This window comes from Larimichthys crocea, chromosome I, assembly GCF_000972845.2.
Source record: "Larimichthys crocea isolate SSNF chromosome I, L_crocea_2.0, whole genome shotgun sequence".
Lineage (NCBI taxonomy): Eukaryota > Metazoa > Chordata > Actinopteri > Sciaenidae > Larimichthys > Larimichthys crocea.
Window position 1 is genome coordinate 2,806,272 of NC_040011.1, and position 22,105 is coordinate 2,828,376.

The 22,105-nt window shown below is 40.3% G+C and overlaps 1 protein-coding gene across 1 annotated transcript; it reads right to left on the reverse strand.

Annotated features, from left to right (window-relative positions):
* Nucleotides 1–1,079: 1,079 nt before the first annotated feature.
* On the reverse strand, nt 1,080–21,753 carry mapkap1 (MAPK associated protein 1). Its single transcript, XM_010750470.3, has 12 exons — nt 21,583–21,753; nt 19,742–20,232; nt 17,344–17,433; nt 16,798–16,946; nt 14,647–14,819; nt 14,394–14,570; nt 13,497–13,606; nt 8,785–8,892; nt 8,023–8,163; nt 6,166–6,303; nt 3,842–3,939; nt 1,080–2,219 (listed from the first exon to the last, which is right to left on the reverse strand). Exons 2-12 carry the CDS (start codon nt 20,022–20,024, stop codon nt 2,097–2,099), a joined length of 1,590 nt encoding a protein of 529 aa, XP_010748772.1. The 5' UTR covers nt 20,025–20,232; nt 21,583–21,753; the 3' UTR covers nt 1,080–2,096.
* Nucleotides 21,754–22,105: the final 352 nt, after the last annotated feature.

Here is a 22,105-nt window from a genome sequence, read left to right on the forward strand (position 1 = left end):
ATAATTCATTGTCATTTTATCAGTCATTGTACATTATGTTTGTGTTGATTTGTCCTGTACACGTGACATCCATTGCACGTCTGTCCGTCCTGGGAGAGGGATTCCTCCTCTGTGGCTCTTCCTGAGGTTTCTTCCACATTTTTCCCTGTTAAAAGGGTTTTTGTGGGCAAGTTTTTCCTCACTCGAACCGAGGGTCTAAGGACAGAGGGGGTCACTCCCTGTACAGATTGTAAAGCCCTCTGAGGCAAATGTACTTTGTGACTTTGGGCTATACAAATAAAATTGATTTGATTTGAATTGATTTAGATACATGGCATGGCTGAGTGTTGTGTTAAAATGGAAAATGAAAAAAAAAGGTCCCCTGTGTATATACTCTGTTACTACATACAGACTCAAACAATGGAGATGTGACGAGGCGTCATTGATTGTGAATCAAATGTTGGAAGACTGCAATTGTTTGGCAGCTCGTCACCAATCAACCCGACTGTCTGTACACTCCTCCACCCAGTATCTCCTAACTCTGTAGACTGTGGTTGTGGCCTGTTATGTAGCCAAACTGACCCACAGACAGAGAGCTGCTAGATCTCAGCTAACGTTATCACACAGGTACCACATGAGGCCACGCTGCCTGCAGTGATTGATTACTGAGCAAAGGGTCTGAATACTTATGACCATGTGATATTTCAGTTTTTCTTTTTTAATAAATTTGCAAAAAATTATTTCTGTTTTTTTTCTGTCAAGATGGGGTGCTGAGTGTACATTAATGAGAAATAAAATGAACTTTTTTGATTTTAGCAAATAGCTGCAATGAAACAAAGAGTGAAAAATTTAAAGGGGTCTGAATACTTTCCGTACCCACTGTATGTATGTATGTATGTATGTATGTATGTATGTATGTATGTAGGTAGGTAGGTAGGTAGACCTGGAAGCACCATAACAAAGGTGTTAAAAACATTTCACAGTAACCTTTTTTTCCAAAGTGCCTTTTGTTGGAGTATTCACCTTATTCACACGGCAGCCATGGGCTGCCCATGGGCACCCATGGGCCATATTACAAAGTAAAAAAACACCCTGAATCAACAGTGTTAAGTTGCCAGTTTATTCGGTAAACCTCACTCAAACTAGCACAGTCTATTAGAAAAGCCTTTGCACCCAATCCTCGCTTCCCTCCCTCTGCTGCTGTTTTAGCTGTATTGTGTTACACAGAGGCGTTTCTATTATTTTGTCTAGCCCCCATCAATAAAGCAGTTAAAGTTAAAGCTAATACAATCTGACAAAGTTGAGTGGACACCTCTGTCTAAAACAGTTCATAGTTGACGTTCCCTTCATGAAGGCAGAGTTTGTATTAGAGTGAGGTAGTTTAAACTAGGTGTACCTCATAAACTGGCATGTGAGTGCAGATTAGGATTTGCTATCTGGATTCAAGGCAGAGGGGCAATGATCTGTTTTTAAAAATTCATAATGGGCTAGTTTATTTCCATTTCATCATCATTATTTCATTTCCTGAAGGTAAAATGTTTATGTACAGTACATTAAAAATGTGAAGGCTTTCCTTTCATGTTGTCGTGTTAAATCTCTTAAAGATGGAGGACTGAAGCAAAGATTTAGCATGTAGCTTTGATTTGTTTGTTGGCTTCTACATAACCAACTTGTTGAAGCTGTACATTTCCATCCTGAAGGATGGAGCATAAATTCAGAGGCAGTGAATGAACAAAAAACTGACAGCGACTTGGCAGCCAAAACTCTGTCCCACAAGTCTTTTCCTTCTTTTAGACAAAGAACAGGTTGGTCGATGACTCTCTTTGTTCGTGGACTTTTAGAGGCGTCCATCTCAATGGGCTGATGCAGAGATCACTGCATAGATCTCTGCATCAGCAGAGATTTCAGGTCCATTTTCTGCTCGTCACTCTCTTTCTCTCATCCTCCTCTGACTTTGACTTTCCAGTCAGCCTCCACTTCTGTTTAGCATGATGCTGTCTGTGTGAGACTGCCAGGCCTCATTTACACATCTGTCTGTACAGATAAAGACAGACCGACAGACAGACAGAAAGAGAGAGACAGGCAGGCAGACAGGTGGCTGAGCAGCTTCAGTCTGTCTACTGGCCAGTTTTCTTCTCCTTCTGGAAACTGAAGCTGGTCCGGCGACTCAGTTTCCTCTGCTTCTGGGCAAAGTAATCAGCCCGTGAGGTGCTGGCCCGGGACTCCAGGATGTAGTTCACCTGAAGATAAACAGAAAATAGAATATGTTAATTTCAAACATTCACAGGCCTTCAGTGTGGATACAATGAAGCCCTGTGAACAAATGAAATCACACAAAGTATGTAGGCATTTCTAAATGCTTCCTCACTCTGCATCGAGTGGAGGCAGAATAAAAAAACACATTGTTATTGTTCATGTGTCACCATATTTCATGATTTCAACGGTTTAATTGTGTTGATTATTAAGTACTCAACAGCCACCAAGTACAGACGCTTCACAGTGATGACTGTAAAATGGGTGTTGAAGTAAACTGTTACTGATGCACTGTCACAAAATAAAACATCACTACTGTTATCACTGAAATTACAGAGCAACATTTTCATAACCTATGATGCTTGTAAATAACTGAATCAGATGAAGCAGTATTATATGATTCTTGGTCATGTGGGAACAGCAGAACTGTAACATTACTTAGTTGCTCATAACCTGACCGAATTCTCTGACTGTTAAGGAAAGGATCTTCAATGCTTCCTTTATTATCTCCTTTAGCATAGGATACACCGAACCATCCTTTAGGAAAGGAAAGGAGGTAATGCCGTCCCACAATTCCTTGCTGCAGCGACCAAAAGAAAATAGACAGACCGTTCAGTCATTCACAATCAGACATCAAAAATAAAACATCGGCATCATTTATTTAAACAGTGTGATGCAGCCTGTAGCAGAGAGCGTGTGAATTTGAACATATGTGTTAATGTAAAAACTTTTAAGTGTTTTCTGTTGTTGACTGTGGAGCTGCGTTCACACACACACTAAAAACAGTTTGGAACTGTGACATCCAGTGTCCTGCAGATCATCATGAAGTCACTGTTGCTGATTAATCATATCTTTGCCATAACTTGCTATATGTTTCTATATGAGTGGACAGGAGGGTGAGCGACCATACCAGTGTAACAAACACTTCATCTGACTTCTGTGACAGGTGGACAATCATTTATTATTTGAATTCTGACATTGATAATGAAGTCACATTTTTCACGTCTTTCCTTGACCTTGTGACGTTTTCCATTGAGGTCAAGGAAAAGTGGTTAGGAAAGGACTTAGGAGGTCATTTTTTTTGACTATTCGACCGTATCCTCTGTTGGTCGACTTACTGTTGATGGACTGCAGCTTTAAGGAAGAACCATAAAAACATTTCTTTATAGATTTAAAGTTTTACATTCAAACGTTTACTTAAAGGAGGATCACCCTTCCATACTGTTAGGAACTCACAAGGTCCAACTGACAAACCAGTGGTTAAATGAACAGTAATGGTGAATGGCATTAAGTTACAGCAGCAGAGGCTGAGGTATTGACTTGACTTTTAGTACCCAATATAAGTCTTTCCCATTATGCAAATGATATAATCTTTTCATTAGTTCCTTTCTGCCTTGTGAACACCAGCAAACTCCACAGAGAAGACATTTGGGTTTTTAATGCACCAAAGAGCACTGCAGTGATGCTGTGCATTAAAACTATAGACAAAACTTATTAGGTTAATACCAGTACTTGATATTTGAAGGAGAAATTGAGACAAAGGCACCTTGGACAGCTCATAGAGAAAGAGACACGGGGCACACAGCACAGACATCCAGTCAGAACTCACCTTTAGCACAATTTCATTGACAGTAGCAGCATCAGACTCAAAGTAAAGAGGCTTGTAGTCATGGTTGCTTAGGTAAGTGACCTTAAATATTGCATGACCTGTAAGACAGAGGAAAAGCATGTTTAATGAGATGCAAATGGACAATAAGCCAGTTGAGGAAGATGATTGGCTGCAGAATGAGAGCAGGAAAAAAGCCAACTGATTCTTCATGGAACACACATTTGCTAATAAGATTATCATTATCATGAGAGAGGAAGGTGCTATAATAAGAAAAAGACTGGCATGATACCGATAACATGAAAATACCTCGAGATGACATAAAAAAGCAAAGTCAATATTCACAGTATATGACTGTATTCATGACTGTCAGCTTCAACGTGAACAAATGTAATCCAATTAGCTGAGACAAGCCTGTTGAGCATGTTAAACACGAGACACAAAATGTCACTGCAAATATTTAAGACGAGAGATGGCACGAGCTGATCCTGAGGCTGATCCACTCAGATTTGAATGGATCAGTATCAACTAAAAGAGATGCTGCTCCTTCCTTCACTCTGTGTTCAACCTCAGCCTGCTCTCATCTACAGGGCAGCATGTCACCGCGCATCACAGAGGCTGAATATAAAACATTATTTCGATGCACTGGTGAGTGTCTCTGACAGGGTGGATTGTAAAACACACTAATGAATCTTTGATCTCTCCTCTGTTTCTTAGAGAAACTAAGTGGATCTCTGTATCAAAAATCCATTTTCTAGCTGTTGTGGAGACTTTGATCATATCACAATGAACTCATCAGTGATCATTGATCCTTTTAACACTCAGGAAAAAAGTGTTGAATTGTAGTGTGGTGGTTTGTAGGGGTAACTATTTTATTAAAATTTTTAGTTTTTGTTTTGGGGTGTTTTGGGGTTTAGGGTTCAGCCTGACAACTTAAAAAATAGCTACCTACCAACACAAAGGGGCAAAGGGTGCATAAATTCAAATCAAAATTCATACAACCTTAAACAAAGGTGAACAAACCAAAACACCTCTTTTCTTTTTGTTCCCAGAAATATTTTTACACAACAAAAAAACAACAAACAATTTCCACTTCTTCAGTTCAGTTCATTTCAGTACAAACAAAAAACTACTGGGTTTTTCTTTTAGTTGATTCCCAGCGCAGAATATTTTGATTTCCTTATTTCCACGAATTAAAAAAAACACTTAATCCTCCAAAGGCCAAACCAATAAGTTTAATATTCCATATTTGTTTCAGATCACTAGCCAGCACACTGGGACTCTTCCTGCTCCGACAGGGGAAAACAAAGTGTCCTTATCCTGCAAGTCCGAGTTCAGGGTTCATCCACTACAAGACAATCGTGGAAGAGAAACGAGGGACTAAGCTGCCTCGGTGTTATATTCTGCCGCAGTGTGCGGACTAAGCACTGAACTGTGCTCCCGTTCCGGTGCCGGTTTGAAAACGCCGCCATGTTGGTTTTTGTCATCACATTTAAAGGATGGTCGCGTACCTGTTGCCAGGCAACCGGTGACATCAGCTAGGGGAGGCGTTATTTTTTTTTCTAGTTTTTCACCAGATGTTTTACTAGCTCGTTATAGTAGAGATAGGGCTCCCTTCTTCCTCTCTGAATGTCATGATTGAGTGTTAGAACCAAAACAAGTCGGCACATTGTGACTTATGTAGGAAGTATTATTCAGTGCAGGGACGTTCTTGGCCGAGCCCTTCCTCAGCAAACTTTTTGTTAGTAAAAGATCGAAAACTTCTGTGCACACAAAAGGTTTGTTCCTCTCAATGTGTGTTAGTGAGCACTTCTTTGCTAAAATAATCCATCCCACCTGACAGCTGTGGCACATCAATGTGCTGATTAAACAACAGAATTATGACACAGGTGTGACTTGGGCCTCAGCTCTGGTGAACATTTGTGCAGTCAGCAGCCAGTTCTCTCAAAACTTGTGACATCGGTTGTGTGATAAAAACTGCACATTTTAGATTGGGATGTTACTGTGACCAGTCCAAGTCACACCTGTGTCATAATCAGCATGTTGATGTGTCACAGCTGTCAGGTGGATAGATCTTGGCTCACTGACATGATTTTAATAAATTAGTGAGAACATTTGAGAGAAGTCGTCAGATCTTTTACCTCAAATCATGATATATGAGTAAAAACAAAAGGGAGTGGGTCAGTAGGTAGATAGATATGTGTTCATGCAAATCATACTGAACATATGAGTGGATGTGAAAAAAAAAAAAAAAAAAAAAGGTCTGCATCCATGCTGTGGCTTCTCCTGTGAATCATGTGTGAATCATGTGGAAATATTCTACTCACTAGGGCTTCTCTCCTCTACGAGGTCACAGGCACAGAGGTGGTCTGAGTCGATAGAGATGGGTTTCTGTCGAATCCAAAACTTAGTACTGGCCTTTTGATTGGTGACAGGATCGATCTCCACTTTCTCGCCTGAAATGCCTGATGAAAAACAAATGTGCACATCAGTTCACAAATAGAAACAGTTCATACACGTGCTAACAACTCATTGTTTGACTACAAGTAAGAGAGCACCTGGAAAGTCGGTTTTAAATCTCAGAGTATCAGGCAGTCAGTCCACTGCCCAACATCACTACTGGTTTGCAGTAAAATATCTCAAATATCGGTGCACACACGTTTCACAAAGGTTACATTTTAATAACATGGTGAAGCCATGACTTTTCATTCAGCACCGTCATCAGCTATAACTAAGATGTCTCAGAACAGCTGTTGAAGTGCAAATGTCATGTTCAACAGGTTGACGGATCATTGACTAATAAACCTGAAACTAACCCACAACAAATCATTCATTTGGTTTCACATTGGGTTGAACTTGGTGAAGCGTTTCAGTTCTGGTTGTCACTGTGAGGTTCCTCTGTTACCTTTACACCATGGGCAATGTTTGTGTGTTGCCATAGCAACCTACAACAGAAGGCTTTATCATTAAAAAAAAAACATACAGATATGAAAGAAAACACAACTCTAGATCAAGTCTCCTGTAAGTTGAACTGATCCACCCTTTACACTGCTGACTTTGACAGAGTTGCCATCTGTTTGTTTAGATTTGTCTGAGGAAGTCGTGGCCTAAAGATTAGAGAAGTGAGCTTGTGACAGCACAATAAATCTTGGTGAGGAAAAGTGAAAAAAACAGTGCTTGCCCCTTCCCTCATTGTCACTACTGAGGTGCCCTTGAGCAAGGCATTTAACCCTGAGTGCTTGAGTGGAGCTGCTCAGAGGCAGCAGATCAGACTGTGGTTGTATTGAGCAGCTTCCAGGTGTGAATGTGTTGCTCAAATAAATAAAGGTTGTTATTGAGCCAGCATAGCTGAAGACTCCTGTTAGTGGTCTCACACTTTATACTATGTGAAAGATAAATCCTGCTGATGCTACATGTGGATCTGACATGCACATTTCCTGATTTGTTGTTTTAAATGGTGATAAACAGCTGGTGAAGGTCTCTGGAAAAGGTGAAGTCGACAGAATGGGGCCACCTCAAGCTCCATCAAAGCCAGCATGGTGACAGCTGCACCTCTGGTTATATGCTACATGTTTGTGTTGACTACACTTTTATGAGTTTTACTAAAGTAACAGAGGTATGGACTACAGAACCAAACACACTCTCCTCTACACACACAGCTTCTGGTATACAATGTCAGGTTTGTCAGCTGCCAATCATATCTTTGAATGTGAGAAATACAAAGAAAGAAAGGAGATGAACCCAGGAGTCATGCAAATCATCATCAGTTTCCTCCTGGGAGTCAATCTGGGCTCTTCAGCCCCATGGAAGTGGGAAATTTGTCTGCACACAAGCACGCATGCTACAACAGTAACCTAAGACTTTTCTGGCCAAGAATGATCATGCCATTAGCTAACTTCATTGTTTTGTGAGGTTAAGAATGATACTACAAATAGTATCCCAACATCAGCGGGCACAGCATAAGAACTGGCACCACCGAGAGCATCCTGACCAGCTGCATCACTGTGTGGTACGGCACCTGCACAGCATAGTGAGAGCAGCTGAGAAGATCATCGGTGCCCCCCTTCCCTCCCTCCAGGACATTTACATCACACGCCTGGCCCGCAAACCTCTCAGCATTGCAGGCCGACCCCATCACCCCCCCCCCCGGAGAAAAACGGAAATACGTCAGAGCTCTTATGTACCTAGCTGGACATCTGTTGTGAAGCGCAGCTTGTGGATCATGCTGATCTTGAAGGACTTATAGTGGTGACTGCTCAACATGTCCTGGACTGTGGTGATGTCAATAGGAGGATCTTCCTCTGAGCTCTCCTCCCCTCTGGAGCCTGGAGACAGAAGAAGAGAACCGATCCAAACAAACAAAGTTTAACAATTCAGCCATCTATGAAGTTCAACAAAATATGTCCCCCACTGACAAAACCTCTGTGCAGGTACTGTTAAAACATAGTGCAGTCTGCTGTGTGGAACTCGATACAAACATGACGATGATGACACTTAGGAGGAGGAGGATTTTAGAAGATCACAGGGTGGAGCAGGTGTTTGACACAGCAGTTTGGGGAGCCCTGTTCAAAAGTGTTCTAAGGAGTGGACGACAGACTATAACTGAAGGATGATTATTCTTGAATTTAACCTTTATGGAGCTGCTGTTTGAATAAAAAGCAGTTTGTCTTTTATCAGTAGCTAATGATTCCAGACTTTCTTTGGATGTCTGCGTCATATGAACAATATGGATTGCATTAAAAAAAGCAAAAAACTAAAAGAAAAAAAAAAACAGATTCATGGCAGAACATGGTGATCTTGCATTTGAGTGGAGAAAATCAAAATCAAGCTCAGTAACAGTTAATCTACAACTCGTGTCAAATGATAAGGTGTGAAATGAAGCTGGAGTGACAGTGTCATACTGAGAAGATAACTGAAGATAGGACAGTCGTGGTGGGATTACTTACTGTTTTCTCTGACCAGGCAAAACTCCAGCGTGTTCTGGCTCTCCAGTGTCGAGTCCAGGTCTACTGCAACGTTCGGCTCTGTTTGCTTCTCCAGACGATACATGGGCCCTGTTGGACAATGATGGAGCCAGGTTTAAGTTTTTCGAGGTGTGTGTGCAGGGGCCAGTCTCATTCTTGTTGATGCTGCAGAGCTCCATCTTAAAAAGGGATTCTCTTTTTTCCCCCCACATATTTTCAGTTCAGCTTTAGACCATTAGTACTACCAGCAATGATATGACAATACTCAGGATTTAGTCTGACTGTCTTTAGCCACTTACAATCAGCTCACTTAAACATGAAATCCAGACAAGAGATGTTCACTTTTACCAATGCCTCAAAACAAACAAACAAAAAGTGATCATGTGATTTTATTCACCTGCAGTGTTGTTAAATAAATATGATAATACATACAATATAATCATGAAACCAGGATGTTTCCTCACTATTGCACCACCAAAATCTATAATGGTTGTGTTCCTATTGTATCCCTAACACTGTGTTACAAGCACACATGTAAGATAAATAAACTCCTACTTAACTATCAGTAATTACTCTGTCAGAAAATGTTTTAGTCCTCATTTTAAACCATAATTTTATCAGATCTAGTCTGTCCTGGAGAATTCTGCATTGCTGTCAAACTATCGCCGTCTATCCCCCATCAAATGTTTCAAATTCATTAATTTGTATTAATGTGTCATCCAAGCATGTCAGTAGGCAGAAATGTTTTTATAGTCCCTCAACTATGTCTTGTGTGTAACTTTGCCATCACTGTTCCAGCACACCTTACAAACATGTCTGACAAACTTTAATCAGATGAGTGCAAAGTGAAAAGGTTTGGACTCCTTGGTTACCACTGCCCACTGGCTGCTGTTGCACTCAAAGAACCAATGTCACCTGGGTCACTGCAGCTCAACTCTACCTCAGTTGGCAGAGCAACAAAAGCTTGTATTGAGTGTGTTTCTCTCTCCCTCTGTCTGTTATTAGATTCCACTCTCTTCCTCTTCTCTGACTTCCTGTAATGTGGACACACTTCTTTTTGACCTCTTCAGGTCAGATACAGCTAGATGTAATTACCTGTCCTCAATAAGGAAAGACAAACATAAATGAAAATAAAAAAAATACACATAGAAAATGGATTGTCCCGGAAGTCAGCCAAAGCAGTAACCACCATTTGACTTTTTTAATCAGAGAAATGATTTTACTTTTGTTGACTGCTGTGGGCATTGTTGTAGAATTAGCTCGTGCAAGATAATCACTGAACGAATACATGAGAAACTTGAAGGAACTTTTTCTGATTTAATAAATATGTCTGAGACTGACACAATAAATGGAAGTCATACATTTGCTCTTCAATGAATTGAAAGTACAAGGGTCAAAGAAGGCTGGACTTTCTTTGTCCCTTCAAGGACAAAGAAATGAACACGACGGGTTGAATTAGGCAAAAACCTCAGATAACATTTTCCCTTTAATAAAAACTGCAGGTTACTAAAATGTCATCTGATGTCAGTCTCTGAGGAGAACATGATCTAAAAGGAAATCAACAGAAAAATAATCTGCTGAGGTTCGTTTGACAGAGGGATTACTCTGTCTTTATCCGACCGGGTTTCAGCCCTGCAGTTTGACAGAGATTCTCTTATTATAAAACCCTGCTGGAGTTTGACAGTACAGCTGAATAATTTAAGGGAAAAAATATAGTTTGTGTTCAGGTCTTTACTGTGCTCTTATCCTGTCACATTTATTTACCTTTACATTTTAAAGAATCATCTAAACTTCAAAAATAACTATTTCATTTAGTTTCTTTATGCTAAGCAAAGCAAACATGCTGCTGGTTCCATCGGCTCTACACAGACACGAGTGAAATCCATCCTTTCATGTAACACCTGGCAAGAAAATAAAGAACTGTACTTGAAAATGTCAAACTATTTCCTTTGCATCACAGCTAACCAAGAAACAAAGCACACTGTTTGCATTTTAGCATTTGGATGGATTTTTCCGTTCGTTCATATCAGCATGAAAATCAATAAACAGTCTCCATGTGCAAATACACATTACAGTCAACATCAAGTCTCTATTAAGTTTTATCAGTGTTACGTTATCATGAATGTGTGGGGATGTGATCTGTGCAGAAATGTCTGCACTGCTTTAGCTCACAAAAAATTTACCATTCCCAAAAATGAGTGCTGACTTGATATTCACTATAACGACTGAACAACTTTCAAACTAATCTCATATAATTAATTTTTATATGGAAATGAACAAATGGAGGCTTGTTTTTAAATATACATGTCTTTAGAATCAGAATCAGAAATACTTTAATAAGTCAACAGGTTACAGGTATTGTATGGAGCAGAGGTTCAGTAAAGGTTTAAACACAGTATACTGTACAGACATCAGGCATTCACACTCACTTCCCCTGAGCTCTGGCAGCTCATTTGCAGTTCAAACACAGCCAGTCATCTGAGGCCCAGCCATCAGCCACCTATCCAAATGTCACCACAGTTTGCCTGATAAAGTGCACAAGCACTATTCAATACTCTCTTATCTACTGGCACAGGCCACATCGTTTTATATTCCACTGCAGCCTTCCAGCACATCATATTTCACCGTCCCTTCCAGTCAGCCGTGTCTACTCCTTTCATCCCTGCTACTGCCGGAGCCTGACACCAAATTAGCACCACGTCTTCATAGTGCTGGCTTCAGAATTTAAAATTATGCTCAGATATTTTTGTGCATTTTAAAAAAATGTTTTAAATTTGTTATGTTTTTTTAATCCACGGTCTTGTGAGGAGGGCACTTAAAGTCGAAAGATGTTACTATAAACTCAATGTAAACACTGAAGATGTTTTTGAGTCTGTTCCAATCACTTGTGTGTAATTGTATGTAACCAATATTCTCCTACACCAGACTGTACTGGACTCTACTGAGCCCCTGACAGTCTTCCTGTAGAAAATATTCTATCTAAAATCAGGAAACTGTTCAAGCACACATTAAACCTGAAAACACCAGGTTTTTAGTCTCACATAAAAATGATACATTAACAATCAAATAAAACATGTTCTGTGTCTAACCTTTACACTGGCTGACTGCCACTCCCATCAGGTGCAGCACACAGCAACCCAGCACACATCCAACAACATATAGTATAGTATAATTAGCATAACAACTTCTCTGAAACCAAAAATGAACCTGTGCTTCATGTGAATAAATAAATTAAAAATCGATTGGCTTGAATAATTGAAACAGATTTACGTATCAATGTTTCTTAACAACTTAAGATCAGTGAAGTTTGTAGATGTGTGATTGGCCCAGCAGTTTCTGACGAGATGTTCAAAACTAAGATTATGAGTAAATCGACTGAAGCGATTAAATTAATTAGAATTTGGACTCTGGGCCAAGCCTGTTTAGAAAATTACAAAAACATAAACTTGAATATTTCAGTGTCATACTGTGTCTTTACATGTGATGAGCAGTGGGAGGCCACCTGCCAGTTTTTATGTTTCAAGTTCTTCACTTTTTACCCAAGAAAAATAATAAGAAAAAGAAATATTCCTGAGGTCCAAACACATTAGGCAATTTTCAACTTTATATGACCTCACTAAACACTTGAAAACTCAGCACATGTATGAATTGTCACATGGTGGCAAGACAGAGCTGGGACTCAAACCAGGGAGCTTTGGATTCTCAGAGAAGGTGACATACTGACGACAGACGTTGCTTTCCACACATTTTCTTACAACAAACTGGGTCTTTGGCAGAATGTGGGCTCCATGGTTAGTGTTAGTGCTGTCATAGTGCCACTGTCTGGCCAATCAGTAATCAGTTGTTGTTTTTTTTTTGTCTGAGTACAGGGTGAAATGACAAGTATCGAATCAACAACAATGTATTTGGAGTGGCGTTCATGCTGCTGATCACATTCTATACTTTCATCACATGATGACTGCGCCAGTGAGAAGACAGAAATCGTTAATTCAGCACTATTGGACCTTGGACTGTCCTTGGGCAATGAGAATGTGAGCGTGTGAGTTAGAAGAGGAAGAGTCTGACTCTCGTGAGTGAATACAGTAAATGATAAATACTCATCTAAATGTAAACGAGAGAAGAGACCTCTCCTGACTGTTTGTGTGTCGATGTACACGTTCGTGTGTGTGTGTGTGTGTGTGTGTGTGTAGAGGATGGGAGGTTTGGGTGGATTAAGTTACCATCTGAGCAGTTTGCCACAGACAGTGGACAACAATCTCATCAGCATCTTTCATATATGGCTCCTCCTCAACAAACAGTAGACATATCACAAACAGCAGCTAGACTCACCTTCTGACAGTCATATACAGAGGTGGAGACATATTTGGATGGCAAATGCAACTTCAATTTTATGTCTCACAAACTTAAGTGTCAATTCAAAGTAAAATAAATAGTTTTAAACGTGTCGTTCATAGTATAGAAGGTGTGCATAAATGCACAGTACCAATGTGTTGAGAGATGAGAGAGTCAAACTAACCAGAGACATGTAAGGACAAAATGTACTTACTCATTCATGAAGACTTCACACCTGTCTGTCTATAGTAAATGCCAACTGCTCATCGTTTTTAGGAGCTAACCATTCACACCAACGGCACAGCAATTTGGGGTTCAGTATCTTTACATTAAAGGGAGAGGGTGGTTCAACATGGCCTTACCTGAACCTTTCTGTGAGCCTTTCCTCTTTTTGAGTGCTTTCTGGAGAATTTCCTTCATGGTTACCTTCAGACTGTCCACAGGGATTAGAGAGAAACCATGAGCAGCATTTCTGAAACAGGAAAAAAAAGCAGAAAAGGTTAAAGATGCCTCAGTAGATTTATCTCAATCATCCATACAGACAAAGAACCTGGAACAGTACAACTGAAGACATCTTAACAAGTGGGCCTCTAGTTTCACAGCACTACACCAGCAGTGATGGAGTCACACACAGCCAAGCTGGGAGCGTGATTCTGTGTGTGAGTTATGAGTGTTCCCTCTCCTCACTCTGAGAGCCTCTGGACTGACAGTATATACATATCTTTGCATCCATGACAAAAACTATATAAAGGCATTCTAATGTGGAGCTTGACCTCTTTTATGAGCTTTAAACAGCTAGATTATGTTCCATCTTCAAATACCTCCATCCAAATATTACCACACGCATCACTGATTCCACAAAAAGTCTGACATCTTTAGCCTGATGTGTTTACACTGTGTGCATATTCATAAAATACAGAATGGGCAAACTTCAGAGCCAAAATATGTTAAATGCTTTTTAGAACTTCTCTAAATAACACGACAACAAGTCTAGTCCAGTCTAAAATGGGTGAAACAACAATTAAAGAGATTAAGTCTGGTCAGATTATAAAATTAATTTCAAAAGCTAAAAATCTAAAAATAGAGTATGAGGCCTTGATGTCATGTACACAATTTCATTTCCACTTCCTCATGGCTTTTATTCAGTATTTGTTTAAAAAACATCATGAAATATTCAGAGCCTGTAAAGTATTATTTTAATATCTGGACATCTTTACACTCAGAAGTATGAATATGTTACTCATCTATTAATGACTTACATTCTGACGAATAGCGACTGTCTGGAAGTGAGGCCAGGTGATGAGTATTTCTCCACCAAGGCCAAAGTGCTGAAACCAAACTTATGAATCGGCTCATTGGAGTCTAACGGAGGGAAGTCAGTGTCTACCTCACCGTCATCCTCAGCGATGTGGAGGCAGTAGGCGTTCACATTCTCACTGTGGAGAGACGTAAGCTTGTAACACAGAAACTGGCATTCAGTGAAACTGCTACTGAAATTGTGTTTGCACTCACTTGAGTTTGGGTTCTCGTCCCTCACTAGTGTACTGCCAACAGATGAGCCCGATGAGGTCATGGACACGGGCATTGGCAATGGTCACCACTGTCATTGGATGTACTTTCTCCTGAGCCATCTGCATCGAGAGGTAGACGTCTATCTTTTTTGTAGCTGTTGTGCCAATGTGGCCCTAAAGGTGAAGAGACAGTGAGTACGTCATGCACAGATTATACAGAGAGTAAAGGGTAACTAAAACTTTAGTACTGACTCTGACAGGAACCGTCCTCACAGGAGAAATCAACTGTTATTTTTTAATTGTGGATGTCAAAATCATTATTTATTTATTAATAAATTATTAATTCATCAAATACCATGGGGACTACAGTTATTATTCATTTACATCCCAGCTCCCCCCATTAGTCCACCAGGAGGACACCAAACAACCCAACCCAGGCCAGCAGAATAAAATTGGGTTCATATGGAGAAGGGATATAATAGTGAAGGATGAGAAGGATAAAGAAATGACACAAATATATAAATAAACAGGGACAGGGTAAGATTTACACTCCTGAAGAACAGTGCTTTAGATTTTGGTACGTCCTTCTAGCTCCCTTTGACAGTTACAGTGAGTAGGGTTGCAAAAGGGTAGAAAGTTTCTGGAAAATTTCTGGAAACTTTCCATGGGAAGTTATGTTGAGGAACTTTGGAAATATTATTTATGGTAATTTATGTGAATTAACAGTAAATTGGGGATACTTTTAACAAAGTGTATCATATCCTAACATAAATCTAAACATTTTGTTTTGTCATAAGCAGACATGCAAAAGAAAACAATTAAAAACATTTCAACAGATTTATTTCTAAGTAGAACTTTATCAAATTATTTGATTAAACAATATTATGTAGTCCACAAGCTCAAATGTGTGGCTTCAATAGTCTCTGTGGCCTCAATAGCCCTGCTATGTGCATGTGATTGAGGAATAGCAGATATTCAAGTGTACCTGCATGAAAGATTATGCTAAAATATTTTCGCCAACTATATTTAAGTTCCCTGTCCAAGGGCCAACCTTCAATTTAATAAATTCATGGTTTACTAACATTTATTTCTGTTAATTCAGAATCAGAATCAGAAATACTTCAATAATCCCATGGAAAAGTTCCCAGAATTTTGCAACCCTAACAGTGAGTAATAATTACAAATAAAGATTGATTGAAATGTATGGGCTGAAATATGTGCCACCAGAAACTGAATTTGAATCACATAATTTGAATTTGTATTGTTCAATTTGAATCATTGCATAAAAAAATGAATCTGAATTGTAATTTGAAATTGAATTTATTAGTTTGGAACTGAACATTCAGGTCTTACAATTCAAATTCAGTTCTCACAATTAAATAAAATAAAAAATAAAAACAGCTGATCAAAGCAGCAGTAGTTGCCATGGCATGTCAGTGGCAGCTGTGCCACACAGTGGCAGCTGTGCCACACAGTGGCAGCGGTTGAGAGATTAATTAAGAAAACATTGCAAATTAATGCAGAAATCATGTGATGGAAATGCTACTGCCAGCGAGTCTAATACAACTGTGACGACTGTTTTAGAAAATAAAAAATAAAAACAAATGCCCATAACACCGGCACCTGCCCTGGTACACACACACGCATGCACACACACACACACACACACACACACACACACACACACACACACACACACACACACGCGCACACACATGTGCTGATTGCTGTGTATCTGTGCTCGATTGCTCTGCCTCAATTACCCAGATGTTTGTCACAGAAAACTGAATTTGAATTGTGAGAACTGAATGTTCAGTTCCAAACTAATAAATTCAATTTGAAATTACAATTCAGATTCAGTTTTTCAATGCAATGATTCAAATTGAACAATACAAATTCAAATTATGTGATTCAAATTCAGTTTCTGGTGGCACATATTTCAGCCCATAGAAATGTCCTAATCCTTCAATCACAATTTTTGGTTTTGTATTTCTTAATCTAAACTCATGGTCTCCTGTATTTAATTTAAACAAACAGAGGAAAGCAGAAAACATCCACATAAACACTTCCTATTTTTCATCCTGTACAAAATGATTGACATTTTTAAACTGGAAGATAGAAATGAACAAGGGCTAAATGTGGAATGACTCACCTTGCCATCAAATTTGGAGTATTCATTGAAGGGGTTGTTGAGCTGCTGGGGACACTGCTCCAGCCGCAGTGAAAGGGTGGATTTGGTTCCTGCCGTCCGTGGCCTGTCTTTAAAGTCCCGTTTTTCAAACAAGGACCCGAGATCCTCCACTGGACAGGAAGCAGACATAACATGCAGCACAGCACTTGAACACAGCACTTATTTTCTTGATTTCCGGATAAATGGAAGCATTTTATATGTGGACAGAAAATCATCTTGCAAAGCATGAAACTTTTACTTATTCATTGTTTTACTTTGTTAAAGGATAGAAGAACAATTTTCTGTAGCTAGAAAGTATGTAACAGTCCTGTGAATCATCTCCTAACACCTTGGACTCTTGGACTTGCCACTTAAGGAGGTCCTAACCCCAGGTTGGGAACCACTGGCCTTGAGAACTGACCCAGTGGTCTAACTGTGGTTTCATAGTCATAGACAACAGGAACAGAGAAAAACAGGAAAAGTCTTTATGAGTTGAATGTGTACTTTAAATATGGTTACAAACACTACCTGACTGGGAGGATGTCCTCTCTTTCCACTGAATGTTCTTACACTTGATTTGGTTCTGCCGCTCTTTTCTTAACCTTTCAAGTCTTTGGGCTGAAAAAAAAAGAACCACTTTTAAATTTCAGAACAAAAAACAAGCCAAAGTCGCTGAAACAGAAAAATCCATCATCATTACACAAACCACACCATGGAGGTATGAGTACATTAACCGTTTGGTCTATCTGTCATTGGGCCTGTGAGAGCAATCTGATTGTTTTCAGGAAGACACACTGACTATCTGACATGACCCACCCTATGAAGACAGTGACACACTTAATATGTACAGTACACAGAGAGAAGTGCTAACATTGTTAAAATGTTTGTGCTTTGACCCTCTTATCTTACCAGCAGCCCCAGGTTTCTCGCGGCTGTCTTGTTGGAGTCCTGATGAGACAGCCACCACAGGTCAGTACTCAATCTCAAGTCTGAAAGGCTCAGAGGATTGCAGCTTTCTACCCACAACCCAAAACCAGGACCAGCACTCCACCAAACGTCAGGTCAAAAGGAGCCAAAAGGAGACATGCTGTCTACCTTTGGACTCCCTCTACCACCAAAACCACATTTACCTTCCAAAATAAAACCTCTGGATGAAGCTTGGAATAGACTCACATTGTTCATGTGATTCTAACTCTCATATTATCTCATATTACACACCCACATCCCAACTCAAATACAATGCACTCTTAATTTGATGATTAGACCACCAAACCTTGAGATTTAAGGGAATTCAAGGAATTTAGCTGAATTCTGAATCTTGAAAAAGAAAGGTTGTTGCTCAGCATGAGGAGTGGAATGTACACTGGATCTTTTCTCAGTAAACAAGAATCATAAGCAAAGTAACTGGATTTCCTGTCATTCATGTAATACGTGTTACATCTGTGCACTGGAGAAAAGCGACTCATTGACTTATTCCAGTGCTCAGACACACAGTTGTCAAACATTCTGTGTAATTATTGCATCTCTTCTTCTCTCTGGTGAACTGGCTGTGTGATGACTGGTGGAGTCTTCTCCTGTCTTGCCTGCACCCTGCATCCACACTGTGCATCACAAAGTGTCGTCCAAATGACTTGTGGGGGAGGGTGACTTGTGATCGTCTATTGTTTATCGTCACATGATATATATCGCCATATTATACAGCAAAATTGAAAATAAATGTAAGGAGTGACATCCAAACATTGTGTCTGAGCCAAACCCAAATGAAGCAGGAGTAGAAATGTAACGGACACTTTGGTGAAGCAGATAAAATGGACAGTCGAGGGCAGACCAAATAAAAACACTGTTTTTAATAGTGCTCTAAGGAAAGGTGTTTTTGTTGCAGTGCTATGGTAGGCCCCTTGTAATAAATGTACATGATCCAGCTTGTGATTCTAAAGGCGTCCCACCATGTCAAAGTACAGGAGGTTTTCTTTGTTCCCCCGACATGACATGCAGCACTGAGAAGCAAACGTATGACCTGATCAACCTCGTGCTGAGCGGCATCAGCCCGCTCCTTCTTTATAGTTACAAACAGTCACTGCTCTCATGAACATGTGGCTGCTTTTAGCTTCTTCAGATGTAGTGCCAGTGTTTGTCTATTCTAAAAGTTAATACGACGGATATTATGTTTCATAAAAAGGAAATCATCTCCTGGTGGAGCCTCTCTTATTTCAGGCGAGACCACGACTAAGAAACACTGAGCAGCCTTCTTTCAGTTTGAAAAAAACTGGATCGAGCCGACTAAAGAAAGAAAAACTTCAGTTTACTTTGATGAGTTCAATGTTATCACTACTGATAAATTATGACATAACTGCTCATAATAATAAGTCATCAGTAGTCTGTAAGCCAGTGAACATGGAGGGATGGTGTAGGTTAGTGTAGGTGCTATGGGTCTTAGAGGAAAGGGCACTGTAGCATCCCATTGGCCTTTTGGTTTCAGGTGCATGTTAGGAATTTTTTTGCATATCATTTCCATATAAAGTCATAAATGCCCAAAGGAAAGAGTCCCGCTCCTCCAAAGCTGTTGATATATTAAGTTCTACAAAGCATCACTAGTCTACTTGTTTTTATCATTTGAAACAACAATCACACTCTGACTGCTTGATTTACAAAGTACAATAACAAACAGAAGGTGTAGAAATCATTGTTAATGTGATCTGTGTTACTCCCCCTCATTGCAAAGTTAAAATTCAGTGTGAGCCCATCTTTTTCACTTGTACAGCATTAGCCTACAATAACACACAATTTGACTTTAGTCTCACTAAACCACTGGCCCAGATTAGACACACAGACCCGCTCCAAACAGCAGAACAGGCTTTCTGACTGCCCCCACCATAATGACAGGAAGCCTGCCCCGCCTTCAGCCACAGCCTTGAGATGAGCCTACCTGTGTTGGAGCGCCGCCGGATGCCAAAGTCCCAGCTGGAGGTGATGTCCATGGACTGGGAGAGGTCACAGGCATGATTGTCTGTCACACTGCTGCCCCCCTCGCTCAGGGAGCCCGACCCTGTTGACCCACAGCTGCTGCCGGGCACCAAAGTCAGCTGGCACTTCTCCAGATCCACATCCTGGTCTATTAGTACCATCTCACACATTCCTGTATCATCACTGGTCACATGAGACTGTCTGATGTGGGCCAGAATAATGGCTGGATTGTCCAAGAAAGCCATTTTCTCTGCTTTATGAAAGTGTGCCTTCTAGCTTTGGATGCCTCCTCTCTGTGACACCCTATTGCCTGAACACCAGATGATCCGTTCACCTCCTTTCAGTCTCTCTCTGAGAGTGTTAAAAAAGTGGCTGATGACAAGTGGAGAGCAGTCATCTTTTCCATCTCCTTCTCTTGCTTATTCTCTCTGCCCAGAGGAAAGGTGACAGCACCTGTTTGAAGTGAGAGAACATGAATTATTTTACGGTGCAGGGTGAAGAGGGTCAATTAAGCTTAAAACCAAATCTGTTTGAAACATACATTTATCAACATTTATGAGTCTATCAATCATTCCTGATAGGGCAAAACCTCTGTTTGATGTGTTGGGGACCTTTTCATGCACCAAACATGTTTGTATCTGTCACTTGTGACCAACGGAGTAAAACACGATGAATGCCCTCCAGTAGGAACCTCGTACAAAGTTTACTAGATCACGGATTTACTTCAAAAGCAAATATTCAGCCAAGGAATGAACAGCATATTCCAAAATCGAAAGCATGCTAAACACCTTTGTTATCGAAGAGCTGCAAAAAACAAAACAAAACAAAAAAAACAGAAATACAGACAGTTAGACTTAGAGGCTGCACGAAATCTGTACTGTAAGTTTACTTTAGAAACCATCTACCATTCACCGTGTTCCATCATATTTTAGATCATCTATTAGACATTATTATTGGTTTTATTGGAGAATGTCACCTGTCAGGGCCAGGGCAGGTTATCTGGAATAACAGCAGTCCCTCCATCATGATGTGACTGTGTGTTGAGCAGTAAACAAAGCACCGTCCTGTCCGGGGTGTTTACACTGTGCACACAGAGCTGTTGCTGATTTCAACACGGACACGAGAGACTGTGCGCGAGGGCAAAACAATCCACCCCAACGTGCTAAGTTAGCCTAGCTCAGATACCACTGTTAGCATGCTAAAAATAGGACGCTGACAGCTTCATGTGCAAACACACAGCAGACAATTAGCTGCGGTCATATCTAATAGTTTTCCCTCTGTGTGTGTGTGTGTGTGTGGTTCATTTTTAATATTCAGATCCTGCAAAGAGCTTCTCCGAGTGATGCTAGCTGCAGCTAATGCTAGGCTGCAGTGGAACATCAAGTCAGCTTGGTCACATAAACAAACATGACATGTTTGACACACATGTGGACAGTGTCACTGTGAGCTCATCGGGAGCAGGACGTGCTGCTTGTTAGCTGCTGATGCTCTTAAACACCTCCAGAGCCCGGCTAGCTGCTGAGCTTGACGTAAGCTACTATAGCTACTGTGCTTCCTAGCTATCATGAATCTAGCTAAGTGGCTAGCTTTAAACTCCACCATGAGCTACGTCAGTGTTCACTCCACCTCATTTCAACAACACCAACATGTATGTACTCTGTGTTCAGACTGTATGGATGTGAGTGCAAGTAGCATTGCTTGTTTAGCTCGTTAGCATGTTTAGGCTAACACAGACGTTAGCTGCCTGTGGCTAACTTAGCTGCTAGCATAGGCTCCCAGACTAGTTGGTTGACGGAGTCTCACCTTCAGAGGTCACATGTCCACACTGTCCATGTTCCATCCACCCACACTGCCGGCGCTGACAGCAACTCTTTTCATAATAAAGCACTACAGCAAAATCATAACACAGCTGCAGGTCAACACTCTGCTGCGCTCAGCCCGGCGGCAGCGGCTCACGTTCACTTCCGGTTCCACTTCTTCAGAATAAAAGGCGATTTGTTTTTGTTTTTTGTTTGTTTTTTTAGTCAATTACTGACTGAATGGAGATTATTTGCAACGGGGTAATCAGTGTTCAAGTTAAAATATATCTGTATTAAACAGAGAAGAATGCTGGTATTCAACTACATTCCTTCCAACTGCTATAACTATGTACAGTGACTCCCCTCTGTGCAGAGAGAGGAGACTCATTCTGGAACAGTTGAGCTGATGGACATAATAAGGGTTATTGCCATAGTCCATATGTATATTTTTCCTTATCTATCTATCTATCTATCTATCTATCTATCTATCTATCTATCTATCTATCTATCTATCTATCTATCTATCT